At 44.4% G+C, this 16,877-nt stretch overlaps 2 protein-coding genes and 1 long non-coding RNA gene across 5 annotated transcripts in view; 1 reads left to right on the top strand and 2 right to left on the bottom strand.

Moving 5' to 3' along the window:
* LOC125459443 (uncharacterized) overlaps window positions 1-14,104 on the bottom strand; it is an 83,157-nt gene extending 69,053 nt beyond the window's left edge. For all 3 annotated transcript variants that reach the window (XR_009446856.1, XR_007249018.2, XR_009446855.1), the window contains exons 1-2: window positions 12,371-14,104; window positions 6,937-7,199 (exon numbers count right to left, since the gene is read on the bottom strand). This is a non-coding gene — a long non-coding RNA (uncharacterized LOC125459443). The remainder of the gene's footprint in view (window positions 1-6,936; window positions 7,200-12,370) is intronic.
* A 10-nt stretch (window positions 14,105-14,114) lies between these two features.
* kcna4 (potassium voltage-gated channel, shaker-related subfamily, member 4) lies at window positions 14,115-15,721 on the bottom strand. Its single transcript, XM_048546117.2, has one exon. It carries the CDS (start codon window positions 15,691-15,693, stop codon window positions 14,239-14,241), a length of 1,455 nt encoding a protein of 484 aa, XP_048402074.1. The 5' UTR covers window positions 15,694-15,721; the 3' UTR covers window positions 14,115-14,238.
* Window positions 15,279-16,877, top strand: part of fshb (follicle stimulating hormone subunit beta) — an 88,945-nt gene continuing 87,346 nt past the window's right edge. Inside the window, exon 1 of the mRNA XM_059652162.1 lies at window positions 15,279-15,299. The gene's annotated coding sequence lies outside the window, so the exon portion shown is untranslated. The remainder of the gene's footprint in view (window positions 15,300-16,877) is intronic.

The raw sequence follows: 16,877 nt of genomic DNA on the forward strand, positions 1-16,877 counted from the left end.
ATACACTTTCTCTCTAAAAAGCCAAATAATTATTATGTTGCAAGATATTTAAATGTGATTATTGGGTACATGCAAAACTGATCACATCTTGCTTTTACTTTTAGTTATTAAGTAATATCTTCATAACACTGCCATCTGAAGCAAATCATGTCAGTAATTGTACCTGTGATTTTATATATTTTTCCAGTTTAATTGATGTTTTACAACTTACATTAAAAAGTTAACTATCGGGTTTATTTTGCTCAAGAAGATTTAATGGGTATGGGTAGGAACAAGTCAGTGTTTGATCATTGAGAGTAGTGGTACAGCATAATAATAGAGCTATCAGTTGGACAACTTAGTCATTCCAAGATTTTTGCCTATTGTAATTACCTACGCAATAGGTACGAGCAAAACTGCTGTTGAAATTCTTCATGTTTAAAATGATTTGCCTACAATATTCTCTCAGTCATCGCAATGCTGATGCTTTCATTTATGGATGTAAATGTATGAGCAGCAGCTTTAAGAATCATATACATTATTCTTGTTATTTCTGTCAACCTATACAAAAGCAGGAACTCTCTGTCCTTAAAAGAAATAAATCTATTCCTGCGCAGAACCTTCTCTTTATTAGTTTAGAATAGTTTAGAAGAATGAAGGGGAATCTTATAATACCTATAAAATGCTAACAGGACTGGACTGGGTAAACGCAGGAAGCATGTTCTGATGATTCTACGGTGGGGGTGGGGGGGGCGGGGTGCGTCTGAAATGTCCACTTTCTTCCTCAACTGAGGATTCCCAGCACTGTTTTTGACAGGGTCCTCAGCCGTGTCCGAACCACCTCCCACACTTCAGCCCTCACTCCTTCTCTTCCCTCCAACAAAAGTGACAGTGTCCCCAACCCTCACTTCCACCTGACCAACATCCTCATCCAAAGGAAAATGAGCTGCCATTTCTGCCACCTCCAGCAAGATGCCACCACTTGACATACATTTCTCTCCCCTCCCTTGTCAGTCTTCTGTGGGGACCATTCTCTCCAGGGCACCCTGGTACACTCCTCCTCCACTCCTAACATCTCCCCACTCCCCCATCGCCCGGTTGTGAAGAAAGGTCACTCGACCCGAAACGTTAACTCTGATTTCTCGCCACAGATGCTGCAGGCCAAAGTGGTGAGTTAGTGGAATTCTCTGCCAGAGAACGTGATTGAGGCCGTAAGATTGAATGTTTTCAAGAAGAAGTTAGATATAGTTCTTAGGGTTAAACAGATCAAAGTGTTTGGGAAGAAAGTGGGAGCAGGGTACTGAGTTGGATGATCAGCCAGGATCATATTGAATGACAGATCAGACTTGAAGGCCTGAATGACATACTCCTGCTCCAATTTTCTATGTTTCTGTGACATGCCCACCAACTGCTGAAACTAGCGCACAGCCAAGAGTACTGCAACTGGGATTTTAATGCTGTCCCACCAAATACCTACATGGTTTTTGTTGTTGTATACATATTCCATCTGTAATAAGGAAGAAAAACCAGTGCCTAGATGTCAAGATCAGCCCTACAGGATCATGCCTTATACTCTTTTGAATTAACAATTGAAATAGCCATTCACGGGGTGTTGTAACAACAGATCAGAATGTTACAGTTACAGCATCACACAGCACAGAACAGGCCCTTCAGCCTATTCAATCTGCACTGACCTATCTAGATTAATCCCACTTTCCAGCACAAGGCCCATAGCCTTAACTGTGATCACATTTCAAGTGCTCATCCAAGTATGTTTTGAAGATTGTGATTTAGCCCCTGTCTCTATGCTACTCCCAGGCAGTGCATTCCAGATTCCTACCTACCCACTGGATGAAGAAATACTTTCTCAAATCCTCTCTCAACCTTTCCCTCTTCATTTTAAAATTATGCCTCCTCATTACTGAGATTTCAACTAATAGTAACAACTACTTTCTGACCACCCGACCATGCACTTCATCATCTTATACACCTCTATCAGGTCCCCTGTCCGTCTTCTATGCTCTACAGAGGCATATCCAGCCCCTCTTTATACTTAATGTACTCCATTACAAGCCACATCCTGGTGATCTCCTATGCAGCCCAAACAATGCAATCATAATCCTTCCTATAGCGCAGTGACCAAAATTGCAGACAATATTCCAGCTGTAGTCTAACCAAAATCCTATACAACTCCAATATGACCTCCCTGCTCTTATTATCTATACATGAGTGATAAAGGCAAGTGTCACATATGCCTTCTGAGCTAGCCTATTGACCTGTCCAGCCACATTCAGGGTTTTGTCGACAAGCGACCCAAGATCCCTCTGTTCCTCTGAGCTTCCTAGTGTCCTACATTCATTGAGTAGTCCCTTGTCTTATTCCTACTTCCCAAGTGCATCACCTCACTATTTTCAGGGTTAAATTCCATCTGCCACGGATCTGCCCATTTGACCAACCTATCTACATCCTCCTGTAACCTAAGACCTTCTTCCTTACTATTAAATGTTAACAGAAACAAATAAAAATGACAATGGTACTTCTCAAACATGAACTAAAATCTCATTTCTGAGCTTGATGCCGCTGCCTGTGGCGCGCACTGATCAGGAATGGAACGGTCTGACTTCGTAACCTGTGCTTAATCTAACACTCCAGCAAATGGATGTTTTGAGTTCTCTTTTCCATTTAAATTTTAAGATAAGTTCAAGAATCTATTTGACCTTCAGAAAAATTATTTGAAGTAATTTTAAAACTGTTCAGGACATCCCAAAATGTTTCTTTTTAAATTATTTCTTGGGAGATGGGTTTCACTGTATTGCCCTGTATTTATTGCCTGTCTCTAATTATCCTTGAGAAAGTGGGGGTCAGCTGTCTTCTTCATCACTGTAGTCAGGTGGGGGTACATCCACAGAGCTGTTTGAAAGAGGATCCAGAAAGTTGACCCAGCACCAGTGAAGGAACAGCAATGAAGCTGCAAGTCGATATGGTGGGTGACATTGGAAGGTAAGCTGCAGCTGATAATGCTCCTATGCGTCTGCTTTCCTTGTCACTCTCAGTGTGAGCAGCTACAGATTAGGAAGGTGCTGACAAAAGAGCTTTCATGGCCGGAGAGAAGAGGACCCTGACTTTCAACTCCATTATATTTCTAAACTAGCCCAGGGAAAGTAAGAAAGAACTTATAGGCACAAGAGAGTGAGTCAAGGCCCAAAAACTGATGAAATACGAATAGCAGTAGGCTGTTCCACCCCTCAAGCCTATTCTGTCATTCAGCATTATCATGGCTGACCAAGACTCCACGTGTTCACTTTCCTGCCCTTCCTCATAAGCTTTAATACCTTACAGATCAAGAATCCATCTATCTTGGCCTTAAATATACACACGGAGTCTGCCCACCTACAGCTCCCTGTGGCAAGGAGTTCCAAAGATTCACAAGCCTCTGAAAGAAATTCCTCCTCATCTCAGGGTTAAATTGGTGTCCCTTGATCTGAGACTATGGCCACTGGGCATAGATTCTCCCTTGATCAGAAACGTCTCTCGGCATTTATCCCATCAAAACCCTTAAGAATCGTGCATGCTTCAATGAGATCACCTCTCATTCTTCTGAACTTCCATGAGTAGAATCCCAACCTGTTTAACCTTTGCTCATAAGACAATCCCTCCAAACGGAAAATCATCCTAGCGAACCTTCTCTGATCTGCATCCATTGAAACATTATCTTTTCTTAAATAAGCTGACCAAAGTTGCCTACAACACTACAAATGTGGTCTCACCAGCACCTTGTACGGCTGCAGTAAGACTTCCCACTCTTATACTCCAAGCCCCTTGGATTAAGGGCTAGGACTCCATTAGCTCTCCTGATTACCTGCTGCACCTGTGCGCTATCTTTTTGTATTTCAAGCACAAGCATCCACAAGTCCCTTTGAGTTGCAGCATTCTGTAGTTTTTGCTTCTCCATTTAAATAACATTTGTTCTGTTTATTCTCTGTTCCAAAATTAACAATCTCACCTGGTGCTCTATTTACCAGCTTTTGCACGCACTTACCTAAGATCATAGAATCCCTACAGTGTGGAAACAGGCCTTTCAGCCCAACAAGTCCACACCAACCCTCAAAGCATCCCACCCAGAGCAATCCCACAAATCTGCACATCCCTACACACTACGGGCAATTTAGCATGACCAATACATCTTTGGATTGTGGGAGGAAACCAGAGGACCAGGAGGAAACCCATGCAGGTGCGGGGAGAATGTGCAAACTCCAAACAGTCACCCAAGGCTGGAATTGAACCTGGGTCCCTAGCATTGTGAGGCAGCAGGGCTAACCACTGAGCCACCACACCAACCCAAACCTATCAGTGTCTCCCTATAACTGTTTGCATCCCTCTCACAACTTGCCTTTCCATCTATGTTTGTGTCATCTGCAAATTTGGTCACATACATTCACTTCCTTCCTCTAAGTCATTAATATCTACTGTAAACAACAACGATGCCAGCACTGATCCCTGTAGAACCCATTGGCTACAGATTGCCAAACTGCAGAGCAAAATACCCTGTCCCCATTTACTGTGTCCAGCCCATTAGCTAATTTGCTCTCGATGAGGATACACTACCTTCAACATCATGGGATCTTAGCTTACAACTTAATCTTTTGTGAAGTATTTTGTGGAACACCCTCTAGAAGTCCAAAAACAATGCATCAACTGGTTCCACTGATCAAAAAGGTACAAAAGAAAGAGTAGAGTTGATTAGAGATCAAAAAAGGGATTTGCATGTAGACAACAGGCACAGCCGAGGTGTTAAATGAATATTTTGTACATGTCTTTGCCATAAGGTAGATGTTGCTTAGACTATGGTGACACAGGAAGAGAGATATTGCAACTGCCCTCATCCAGGGCAGTGGAAGTATTCAGCCACACTCCTGACTGCCCACAACATCAAGGCCACATTTCACTGTGTGTGCAAGTTAATGTTTCAAATATTTGACGCTTTGTCCAAACCGCTGCAGACGTTCAGACTGGAAATGTCAACTCTGTTTCTCTCTTCACAGATGTTGCCCAACCTCTCCATTTTTTAAATTTCAGGTTTCAGCCATCCTCAGTATTTTGCTTTACTAAGCTAGAAAATCAATTCTGTTTCAGTGATGAGCACAGAAAGGCATGTCAGCACCAACATACCCAAAAGTAAGAAGTTGATCTGGTAAAGCTACAAAACAGGAGTACTTCAATGCCAAGCAGCATTAGCAGCAAGTGATACACACAGCTGAGCGATTCCACAGCCAAAGGATCAGATCTAAGCGCTGCTGTCCAGCCATATCTAGACACAAATGGTTGTTGACAATTAAACAATTCACTGGAAGTGGAGGCTCCACAAATATCCCTGCCCTCAATAATGCAGAATTCCAGCACATCAAAAGATAAAGCTGAAGCATTTGCAACATTCTTCAGCCAGAAGTGCTGAATGGATGATCAATCTCAGCCTCATCAAAAGGTGCTCAGTATCACAGATGTCAGTCCTCAGCCAATTCAATGCACTCCACACAATATCAAAAAATGGCTGGAGGAACTAGATGCTGCCAAAGGATATGGGTCTGAATAGCATTCTGGCAATGCTACTGAAGGCCTGTGCTCCAGAACTTGCCGCACCCCTAGCCAAGCTGTTTCATAACAGCATCAATACAGGAATCTACCCAGTAATATAGAGAATTGCTCAGGTATGTCCTGCATACAAAAAGCATTACAAATCCAACCTAGCAGTTTCCATCCCATCAGTCTAACTTTGATCATCAGTAATGCAAGATACAATCATGACTAAGTGGCATGTGTTCAGCAATAGTGATAATGGGAACTGCAGATGGTGGAGAATCCAAGATAACAAAGTGCCTGTGTGGAGTTTGCACATTCTCCCCATATCTATGTTGGTTTCCTTCCATTGTTAAAAGGTGCGTAGACTAGGTGGATTAGCCATATGGAATGCAGGGTTACAGGGAATAAAGCAGGGGTTGGGTCTAGAGGGGATGCTTTCAGAGGGTTGAGATGGACTGAATGGCCTGCTTCCCCACTGTAAGGATTCTGCAATGAAAAAAATCTTGAAATCAATTATTCAACTGCCAATGTCAACACTACCTGTAAACTCTGCTGCATTGGCTACATTATTTGACCATCTGTTCTTCACAAACAATTCAAAGGCTCATCTGCATTTTTATATAACCTTGTGGACGCATCTCTAATTTCTATTGTGTGCATGTTGCAATGCTATTTCTTCTCACTTTTACTAATTAATAAACTCATTTTTTTTGTAAATTCATAAAGACTTTATTAAATTAGCTCCTTTGAAAAATAACTTTAATGGGGTATAGTAGAAAAATATTCAGAGGTAAATTGAAAATTAACTTTGTTGCAATCAATGGAAATCTCATTGAATAACCAAGGGGAGCTCTGTTGGCTGGACAGCTGTCAACATAATGGGTTCAATTCCTACATCAGCTGAGATTACCGTGGAGGATTCTCCTTCTCAACCTCTCCTCTCGCATGAGATGTTGTGACCATCAGGTTAAACTACCACCGATTATCTATCTCTCTCTCTCTCTTTACCGTGGTTTGGTAAGATTGGCAATTGTATCTTCTGGTAGCTTACTAATTTTATCATTTGCTAGATTGTCTTTTGTAAATGTTATCTACACATAACGAATAGAATATTTTGATATTTGATGTACCAACAGAAAAGAAAGCACATGATCTGAAAATCTCTTGCTCACTGTGCGTTTGAAATGCAATTTTCTCCTCTAACAAATATATTTCAACTTACAAACAATTTAGCAACAATATGATCAAATAAGTATGCATATACTCTTTCTCCACTTCTAACCCAGCACTGCATCATTGCCAACCCCAAGTTCAGACAAAGGAATGGCTGACAATAGCATTATTAAAAAACAGTATAAAGTGTAAAACAATTATCCTTACCTTAGTTTCTATAGAATCCATTTGCAGTACTATCCAGCTGGATTTTCAATGCTGTTAATTCTTGTAATCACTTTGCCTATTCCTTGTTTTCTTATTAAGACATTATTGACATTCCATTCACATATTAAAAAAGATAAATTGATTTTCAAACTGATGTAGCCCAGGTCTGTCATGTGGAGTCCTCGGAACGGCAATGAACCTTCTGGAGTTACACTGACTTGATCGAGTACAGTATGAATGCACAATGCCTACTGTCTTGTTCACTGCAAACAGAAAGTGGAAGACCTCAGTCAGAAATGTTACTAGAAACTAAAGAAGACACATGCCAGACTCAAATATCAAATCTAGCTCTTTCTAATGATGCTGTTAAATATGCTGAATTTTCAAGCATTCTCTGTGCTTTTTTCAGATTTCCAGCATCCGCAGTATTTTTCTTTTTTTAAAAGCAAATAGAGTTCCTGCTATTGTTTCACAGTTAGTTGTATTGAACATACTATTAAGGTGGAGCACTAAAATACCTAGATGATGACATTGGATTAAAAACATGTTGTACAGTAGTATCACATAATATAAAAACCAATCAAATTTATGGGCCGAGGAGGGGCAGATGGAGTGTAATTTAGCTAAATGTGAGGTGCTGCATTTTGGGAAGGCAAATCAAGGCAGAAGTTATACACTTAATGGCAAGGTCCTGGGGAGTGTTGCTGAACAAAGAGGCCTTGGAGTGAAGATTCATAGTTCCTTGAAAGAGGAGTCACAGGTAGATAGGATAGTGAACAAAGCATTTGATATGTTTGCCTACAAGTCAGTGCATTGAGTGTTAGGGTTGAGAGGTCATACTGCACATTGATGAGGCCACTTTTGGAGTATTGCGTGCAATTCTGGTCTCCCTGCTGTATGAAGGATGTTGTGAAACCTGAAAGGGTTCAGAGAAGGTTTATGAGGAGTGCTTGGAGGGTTTGAGCTAAAGGGAGAAGGTGAATAGGCTGGGGCTTTTTCCATGGAGCACAGAGGCTGAGGGGTGACGTTATAGAGGTTTATATAATCATAAGGGTCATGGATAGGGTATGTAGGCAAGGTCTTTTCCCCTGAGTAAGGGAGTCCAAAACTGCATGACAAAATTTTAAGATAAGAGGGAAAAGAGATAAAAGGGACTTAAGGGGCAACTTTTTAATGCAGATATGTAAATGTGGTCTGTGTATGAAATGAGCGGCCACAAGAAGTGATGTAGGTTGGTATGACTACAACATTTAAAAGGCATCTGGATGGATATATAAATAGGAAGTGTTTAGATGGATTTGGGCCAAATGCTGGCAAATGGGACTGGATTTATAAAGAATATCTGATCGGCACGGACAAATTGGACAAAAGGGTCTGTTTCTATACTGTATATTTCTATGATTCTATCAGTGACTTTTGTTGCAATACTTTGCAAAGTGAGCGACTAAGGTAAAGGGCAAAAGCTAATTAGTATTGTAAACAGAGGCATGTCTTTGCAGGGCTCCAATGTCAGCATAGAAAAGTTAATGCAGGTCAGAGATCAGATAAAATCGCTACAGCCCCAATCCTCAATCTTCATATTTTCACTTTTATCCTGAAATGGAGCTTCACAAAATAAATTCACAAGTTAGACAGTACAGATGAGGAAAGTATGCCTTGAGTTTAATGTTTTTGCTTCACCAACCTGAAGATGCTTTTCAGGAAAGAAAGGCAGCGAGAAAGTGAGAAGCTGATCCAGCTCTCAGGTCATAGGAAGGAAAATGAGAAGGAACTTGTGTCTTCAAGAAGCTCTGTTTACAAGACAGAAGGAGGCCACTCAGACAACTGTGACTACTGTGAGCATCTACAAGAGTGACTACCTATTCTCTACGGACCTGTAAGATTTCTTTTCTCAGCTGCATATTTGGCACCTTTATTGAAAAACACAAACATAGAAGTCAACTACGTTTATGTTGAAACAAAAACATGGATAAGAAGGTATATTTACAGTTCAGAAAGAAAAAGGGAGGATTGGTAGAGGACTTTTAACATCCTAACATCAATAAAATTAATGGTGTAATAGAGATAGTTGGAAACTAAATGAGAAAAGGATCACATATCAGACAACTGGCATTTATCTTCTATCTTGTCCAATAATGCAAGAAATGGACTTGAAAAGCTTTCCCCTGATATCAGAGTGGTTATTTTAGTCCTGATCAAACCTAAATTGCAGTATTTGGGTGTAAGAAATAAAATTAAGCTTCAAGCAGGCAAAGTTAATAACAGAAGATAGGTAGCTGTTTCATTTACAGTGAAGGGGAAAATGAAAGCCTACGTATCTCACAATCAAAAATTACTCTGACTTTTATTCTAAGTGAATAAACTCTTCCTTTCAAGACTCAATGGCCTCAAAATTGTTATACGTGGAGCAGTTCAATAAATAGAACAAGGAGCAGAGTTTGAGAATTAGAGCCAAATCATTCAGGAGAGATGTTAGGAAGTACTTTTACACACAAAGGGTGGTAGAGGTTTGGAACTGTCTTCCACAAATGGCTGCAGATACCAGATCAGTTGTTAGTTTTAAATCTGAGATGAACACATTTTTGCTGAGCTATGGTATGAAGGGATGTGGGCCAAAGGCAGGTATATGTAGTTAGGCCACAGATTTGCCATTCAAATAGGCACAAGGGGTTAATTGGCTTACTCCTGTTCCTATGTTTGCTGGTGGGCTGAAGTCATTTTTCTTCCTCTCTATGTGGGCACTGAGTTCAAAGGACTCAGGAATATCCCTCGCATCCAGCACGGCTGGGCCATCAGACAATTTAAAATGTAGAAGGCCAGCAAGTATATCCTACATTTAATCCGTATTCCATTTGTTGAGGCAATTAACACTGCAGAAAAGTCTTAACAATGAAATCTGTATCCCACTGGACATTCTGTGCATCTGGAATGTTGCTGAAATGCTGCTGCCTATTGGTGAGACACAACACTGCAATCTTATATTAAGACAATGCTGGACTCTCTGCATTTAAAATGGTGCAGGAACACACCAAATGCAAGCAAATAATTGTTGTGGCAGGTAGAATTACCACCTCACCAGTTCTCCCAGAATTTAAGCTCTATATTTTAATTGTTGAAATGAAAAGTATGTAAAACACTTGCAATGAACACTAAACGTATTCAATCTGAAGGGACTTCACAACTATTGAGCTGAATCATCAACAAAAGCACAGGCAGGATTGAATGATGAATGTGCCTGTTTAATTTGAAGCATGTAATAATTTGTCAGCACCGTTCCATCCACCCTCAGGCCCATTCAACTCAAAGCAGGACCAGGCTGAATTGGTTATTTGGTCACAAATTGCACATAGCCAATTATGGTATTAAAAAAACCTCTTAAGGTGGGCTAATCCACAGCACTGGGAATGAATGAGAGAGACCTCCAGTCAGCAGTGCAGGGTGCCAACACTCCACATATTTGCCTACTTTGCTGCAGTGTCAGGTTTTTCTGTGGAGAGTGATCCCCTCTGCAGTCGTATCCTGATTCCCAGCACTCATTTCGTGTTGAGTGAAGGGGGCTTCAGGATGGACACACCACACACCCCAATCCCTTAAAATCAGCACAGGCTAATCTAGACATTAGCTTTCAGGCCTTTCCTATGAAGGGTCTAGGCCCAAAACGTCAGCTTTTGTGCTCCTAGGATGCTGCTTGGCCTGCTGTGCTCATCCAACCCCAAGCTTTGTTATCTTGGATTCTCCAGCATCTGTAGTTCCCATTATCTCAGCTTTCAGAGCCTACTTGTTATTCCATTATTATTATCACTTCATGAAGCTCAGGCACTTGTCACTAATTGGGCAGTTCTGCAGATCGCAGCTAGCTGTCTGTTATTGTGCAACGTGAGATGAGTGCCCATTGGCATAGACACCCCAGCCCCTGAGTTAATTTAACGTTAGACCTGAGGATGAGATAAGATTAGTTGGCTGGACAGCTGGCTTGGAATGTAACTCGGGGTTTCAATTTCTACTCTGGTTGAAATTACCACAAAAGATTTTCCTTCTCAACCTCATCCCCTGCCTGAGTAGTGATGGCTCTCAGGTTAAACCATCAACAAGTGCCTCTTGCCTGTGGGATTGAGACCCTCTAGGACTATAGTGGGTTTACCAGACTTGTATTAATAACAACATTTTGACAGCAAGCTATGGAGCCTCGCATACATATGCAGATATATCTCGGCTCATTTGATGCTAACATGTCTTTAGAATTGGAGAGTACTTTACCCTATCAAAGATTGAGGAGCTACCAAACTGTACAGAAGCCACTAATTTATCATTGCACAAAGAACATTGCCGGGGTGGGGGGGGGGGGGGGGGTGCTGTTTAATGTTCTAATGTGTGTAAATATTGTTTCTCCTTTACAGTCACTCAACTTTGTATTACTGCAGCTTGAACTCTGCAAGAAGTTCAGTGTCGGCTTGAAAGTGCCCTAAAAGGACCACATTCTCCAACTGATTGGCTTTATCCTACCCGACAGCAGGTAATGAATGCAAATAAAGAAGCTTTCAGGCAAGCACCATTTAAAATTAAAAAGTTTGTAATGCTATATCCAACAAGAGAGAAACAGCATGCGGGCAACATTCCAGGTGTGGCATGTTGACAAATTATTGGTCGCTAACAATAAAGTGAATAATTTCATTCTGACATGGACATCAGCTGTGACTTGAAAAGTTTTCACATGAACCTGAACGACTGGGTAACTAGAAAATCTGCTTAAGTCAGCAGGGGCAGTGTGCTGTAATGATTGTATACAATGTACTATACTGTCCAATCATTCTTATAGTCAACGTGGGGAAAATAGTCAGCAAAAATATGTTATCTGAAAATTTATCTTCAACTGATTGCGATGCCAGCTCCAAACAGACAGAAACAGCGTTTGGACAAACGGAGTCTTAAAACCAGTCGATGTCACCCTAAACTGTGTCACAGAGCCGTACAGCGCAGAAGTGGCCCTTCGGTCCATCTGCGCCTACCTTTCTAATCGAATACTATTTGCTCAAAAGTTGCAGCTTTGTTCGGGAAGGGAAATAGGGGATACTTTCGAGTGATGGCGAGGCGACCTGGCCAGGAGCTGGTCCAGGAGTCACTAATCTCGAAATGTTAACTCTCCTTTCCCTCTGCACAGACGCTGCCAGGCGTGATGATGTTCTCCATCAATTTCAGGGTTTTTTTTGGCCAGTGGCCAGGGGCTGCGTGCGTGCCGCTCTGTACCCACTTGGGTGCCCACAGTCATTCAGGAAAAGTCTGCGCGATAGACAGTCCAGTTGTCCACTAGCAAACCAGCGGGAAATTTGAAGTCCCTACCCATGGCCCGCCAGTCTGAAGCCGAGCCACAACATTCGCCCTAATCGTGAGCCCAAAAAGTCCCCGGACGATTCATTACAGTTAAACCTTTACATACCTTCTCGGTTCACCGCGAGTGTGTTACTTTCCAACGTCTGGGACATCGGATTCTGAGGAGGGTCGTTCATTCAAAGTGTTCCTATATATATAACATATATTTTAAATCCACAACATATGCCTTCAGAGCGAGGACTGTTGTACTCCCACGTGCTCCGGTCATTTCAAACAACCTACATTCCAGGAGGAAAACACTAAGAGCCATCGTTCGCGATATTTAATGTCCACTTGATTGACCACTATCTACATTCACAAAGTGCAACTGCATTCAGTTCAGCTCGTCTGAACAAGGAAACGTAACAATACTTGACTAGTTACTCCCGCTAGACTTTTTTTATCTCCTTAATAGAAAGAAAGTCTCTGCTTCCGGCTGAGGCGAGGATGCCGCAAAAGCAAGTTTTCTGAAAAGTGCACGTTCAATTTTCGCTAGAGTCTCGTTGTATTTTGTTTCGTTTTTGTTGTCGTTTATTTTCATTGCATTCTGTGAGTGTGGGCTGAAGTCACCTCCCATGATTGTCGATCATTCGAGTCTTTGACAATCTTTCACGGTATGGAGGAGGGTGGTTAGGAGAAAAGAGGCAGGAAAGAAAAAGTTCTCAAAAGTTCACAGTTTTGATTTTTTTGTGTGTGGGCAGACCAGGAATAAAAGTGCAAAAAGCCAAGCTGTGTATAACAGGGTTACTTAACTCGAAACCACAGCCACACGTCAATAGGCTAAGGAAAATTCAAGTGTTCTTCCCATTTCTACTGGGTTCATGTTATACTTAAATGTTACCCGACACCCTCCCCAAACTGGGCTCTGAAAGTGACTCGCTCCAATTTTTGAGAAATCTGGAGACTGCTTCTGAACAGGCGCTCGACACAAGTTCAGCTTCTTTCGCTGTGTTTCTCCTTATCAATCTGGCTGCCAGAATTGGCTTTGTCCATGTGACGAACCCGCCACCTGCTTATCAGTTACTGCCGGTCAGGAGTTAGCTGTTCCCTGTCAAACGTTTTATTTGGTTAAAACTCCTTTCTTTGACTAAAAGTATTTTTTCTTTGAGTGCTTTATCAATGCTGAGTCCAGATTAATTTAAAACACCGAAACAGATCTGTCACAATTTCTGTTTTGGCTTTAGTTAAGGAAAGGCTGTGTAGCCTGATAATTTACTCGGGCAAGTACCAACAGTTTGACTGGATCGTAGACTGTATTCTCCAGATGAAAAGCAGAAATGCCAGATTTAAAATGTTTGAGCCCTTCAGCAGCTTCCCGGTGATTTCCTGCACTGCTGGAGCTGACTTGGCGCTATCTTGAAAGAAGAGTTATAAAAAGACGCATGACTCGTCATTTTGGGATATATCACCAGGAAGTCACGGTGTAAAACAGAAAAGCTAACATCCCCACACGAAATTAGGAAGCGTGTCGCCCGCGGGTTTGCGCTCAGGAGCCTGGTTGCCACACGCATTCTCAATCCGCTGATAAAGTGTCAAAAACTTTTTTTAAGAAGTTTTTTTTTGTTTTGATCTCCGTCTGAGAGCGGACACAGTGCAAAATGAAAGATGATTTCTCCAGCCATGGAGTACGGCGGTCTTGTATGGTGTCTCTCCTGTTCGCATGCACCGCCCCGACGCGGGTTTCGCTTTGTTTTTGTTAGTTTATGTGTATTTTTCTTTTCAGTCTTTCATGAGAGAGGAACTTTTCCCGTTAGATAGAGGAGTTCACTGCAGTCTCTGTGCGCCGCTGCTGAAGCACTGAACAAGGGGGGTGGGGGGGGGGGTGAGAGAGAGAGAGAGAGAGAGCACCGTGCACTGACAACAATTTTCTCTCTTTTTTTATTTTCCTAAAAAAAAGTAGGGTGATAAAGGGAATCTGAAGCGGCCGAACGGTGCTCACACGTCGGTCTCCAGCGCTTTGAGGTGCAAGGCGTTGGGTTTGGTGCTCTCTTTGCCGTTGCCTTTGGATTTAAGGCACAGGGACTCGCGGAGGCTCTCGTCCATCTCCACATACTCCGACTTGGCGCCTAACGACGAGGAGGAGCAGGAGGGTCGCCGGAGCTTGCGGAGAAGCGACGGGCAACTCGTGGGAGCCGTGACGGACGCCGGGGCTTGCTCCTCGCTCTCGGTCTCCCGGTGGTAGAAATAGTTGAAGTTGGAGACGATGACGGGGACCGGGAGGGCGATGGTGAGCACCCCGGCGATGGCGCACAGGGAGCCGACGATCTTGCCGCCCACCGTGATGGGCTTCATGTCCCCGTAGCCCACCGTGGTCATGGTGACCACCGCCCACCAGAAAGCGTCCGGGATGCTGGTGAACTGCGACTTGGGGTCGTCGGCCTCGGCGAAGTAGACGGCGCTGGAGAAGAGGACCACGCCAATGAAGAGAAAGAAGATGAGGAGGCCCAGCTCCCTCATGCTGGCCCTCAGCGTGTGGCCCAGGATCTGCAGGCCCTTGGAGTGCCGCGACAGCTTGAAGATGCGGAAGACCCGCACCAGGCGGATGGTCCGCAGGATGGCGAACGACATGGCCTGCTGCCCGTTCGTCTGCCGATGCGCCAGGTCGGTGCCGAGCGTGATGAAGTACGGCACGATGGACACCACGTCGATGGTGTTCATGAGGTCGCGGAAGAAGGCGGGCTTGCTGGGGCAGGCGAAGAAACGCACCAGCAGCTCGAAGGAGAACCACACGATGCACACCGTCTCCACGATGAAGAAGGGGTCTCCGAAAGTGGAGGCCAGGGGCCAGCCAGCCGGCCGCCGGGTCTGGTTGGCGGGAGCGCCGCTAAAATCGGGCGGGAAGTCCTCGTCCCGGAACTCGGGGAGGGTCTCCAGGCAGAAGATGACGATGGAGATGAGGATGACCAAGACCGAGACGATGGCGATGCCCCGGGCGGGACTCGAACTCTCCGGATACTCAAAGAGGAGCCAGACCTGGCGTTTGAACTCATCCTCAGGTAGGGGTCTCTCAGCTTCTTTGACCAGACCCTCTTCCTCACGGAACTTGAGGGTCGCCTCTTCCCCCAGCTCGTAGAACTTGACCTCCTCGCAGAAGATGTCGAACGGCACGTTGGCCGGTCTCTTGAGCCTGCCTCCCGACTGGTAATAGTACAGGATCGCGTCGAAACTCGGCCGGTTGCGGTCGAAAAAGTACTCGTTCCTGAGCGGGTCGAAGTAGCCCATGCGGCGGCCCGGGTCGCCCAGCAGCGTGTCCGGGAACTGGCCCAGGGTCCGAGCCTGGGTCTCGAACCGTAAACCCGACACGTTAATGACCACCCGCTCGCAGCACGCTGCTCCGCCGTAATCTCCGCCCGTCCCCTCCGCCGCCCAAGGCGTCCCCTCTCCGTCCATGGTCCGGTAACGGTGCGGGGAGTCGCAGTGAGGACGGCGGCTGTACTCAGGACCATCCCCCTCCTCCTCCTCCTCTCCCACCTCCTCCTCTTCTTCCCTCCGCCCCTCCTCCCGTCTCCCCTCCTCCTCCTCCTCTTCCTCCTCCTCATCCAACCGGAGGCGCGAACCGATCTCTCCCGGCCGATCCCGCCTCCTCCTGGTCTCCCCTCTCTTCTTCCGCTGCTGCCGGCCCCCTCTCCGCCACCTCCTGCCCCCGTTGTTGTGGTTGCACGGGGTGGGATCCCGGCCGCCTACTCCCGCTCCGGCCGCCGCTTGGTGGCAGCTGTTGGCGGCGGCGGCCGCTCGGGAATTGGCGAGGCGCTGGGCGTAACCGTAAGGCGGGTGGGTGCTACACCCGCTCCCTTCCACACTCACCATCGCCACCTCCATGTCCTCGCCTCGATGAAGTCAGCCTCAAGAAACTAGCAGCAGCGACAGAGAACTCACGAACTATCTTGTGTGTGTTTGTGTTCCAACAAAACTGTTTCTCCTCTTTCTTCACGAAATTGTCCTGTGTTCCAACAAAACTGACTCTTTCTTCACAAAATTGTCATCTTGTGTCTGTGTTCCAATAATACTGTCTCCTCTTTCTTCACGAAATTGTTTTGTGTGTTCCAACAATATTCTCTCTTTCTTGACAAAATCGTCCTGTGTGTTCACAAAATTGTCTTCTTTTGTGTGTGTTACAATTACACTGTCTCTCCTCTTCTTCACGAAATTGTCTTGTGTTTGTTCCAACAAAACTGTCTCTCCTCTTCACAAAATTGTCTTCTCGTGTGTGTGTTCCAACAAAACTCTCTCCTCTTTCTACGCAAAACTGTGCTCAAACAAAACTGTCCCTCTCCCCTTTCTGGCGAATGTTCCAATTCATTCTGTGTTCCGACAGATTATTGTACTTTGCTGGGGGCGAGCGGGGGGAGGGGGTCGGTGAATGAGAGATGGACTGGCGCAGGTGAGGAGCTGTGCTGGGGGACAAGAAAGAGAAGGTTCACCACTTTGAGACTCGCCCCATTCACACGCTCTGCAAGAGACAACAAAACAAACAGAAGAAGTTTCCGCTAGAATCGTCACGTTAGGCACAGTGCGTGTTATTAATAGGCACATCAATCCCGCCACCCAAACAAAACAAAAACTTGGAAATCAGA

This window comes from Stegostoma tigrinum, chromosome 17, assembly GCF_030684315.1.
Source record: "Stegostoma tigrinum isolate sSteTig4 chromosome 17, sSteTig4.hap1, whole genome shotgun sequence".
Classification (NCBI taxonomy): domain Eukaryota; kingdom Metazoa; phylum Chordata; class Chondrichthyes; order Orectolobiformes; family Stegostomatidae; genus Stegostoma; species Stegostoma tigrinum.

Excerpts from the sequence above, each read along its gene's own strand:
- kcna4 (XM_048546117.2), bottom strand. The coding sequence starts at position 15,693 with ATGGACGGAGAGGGGACGCCTTGGGCGGCGGAGGGGACGGGCGGAGAT.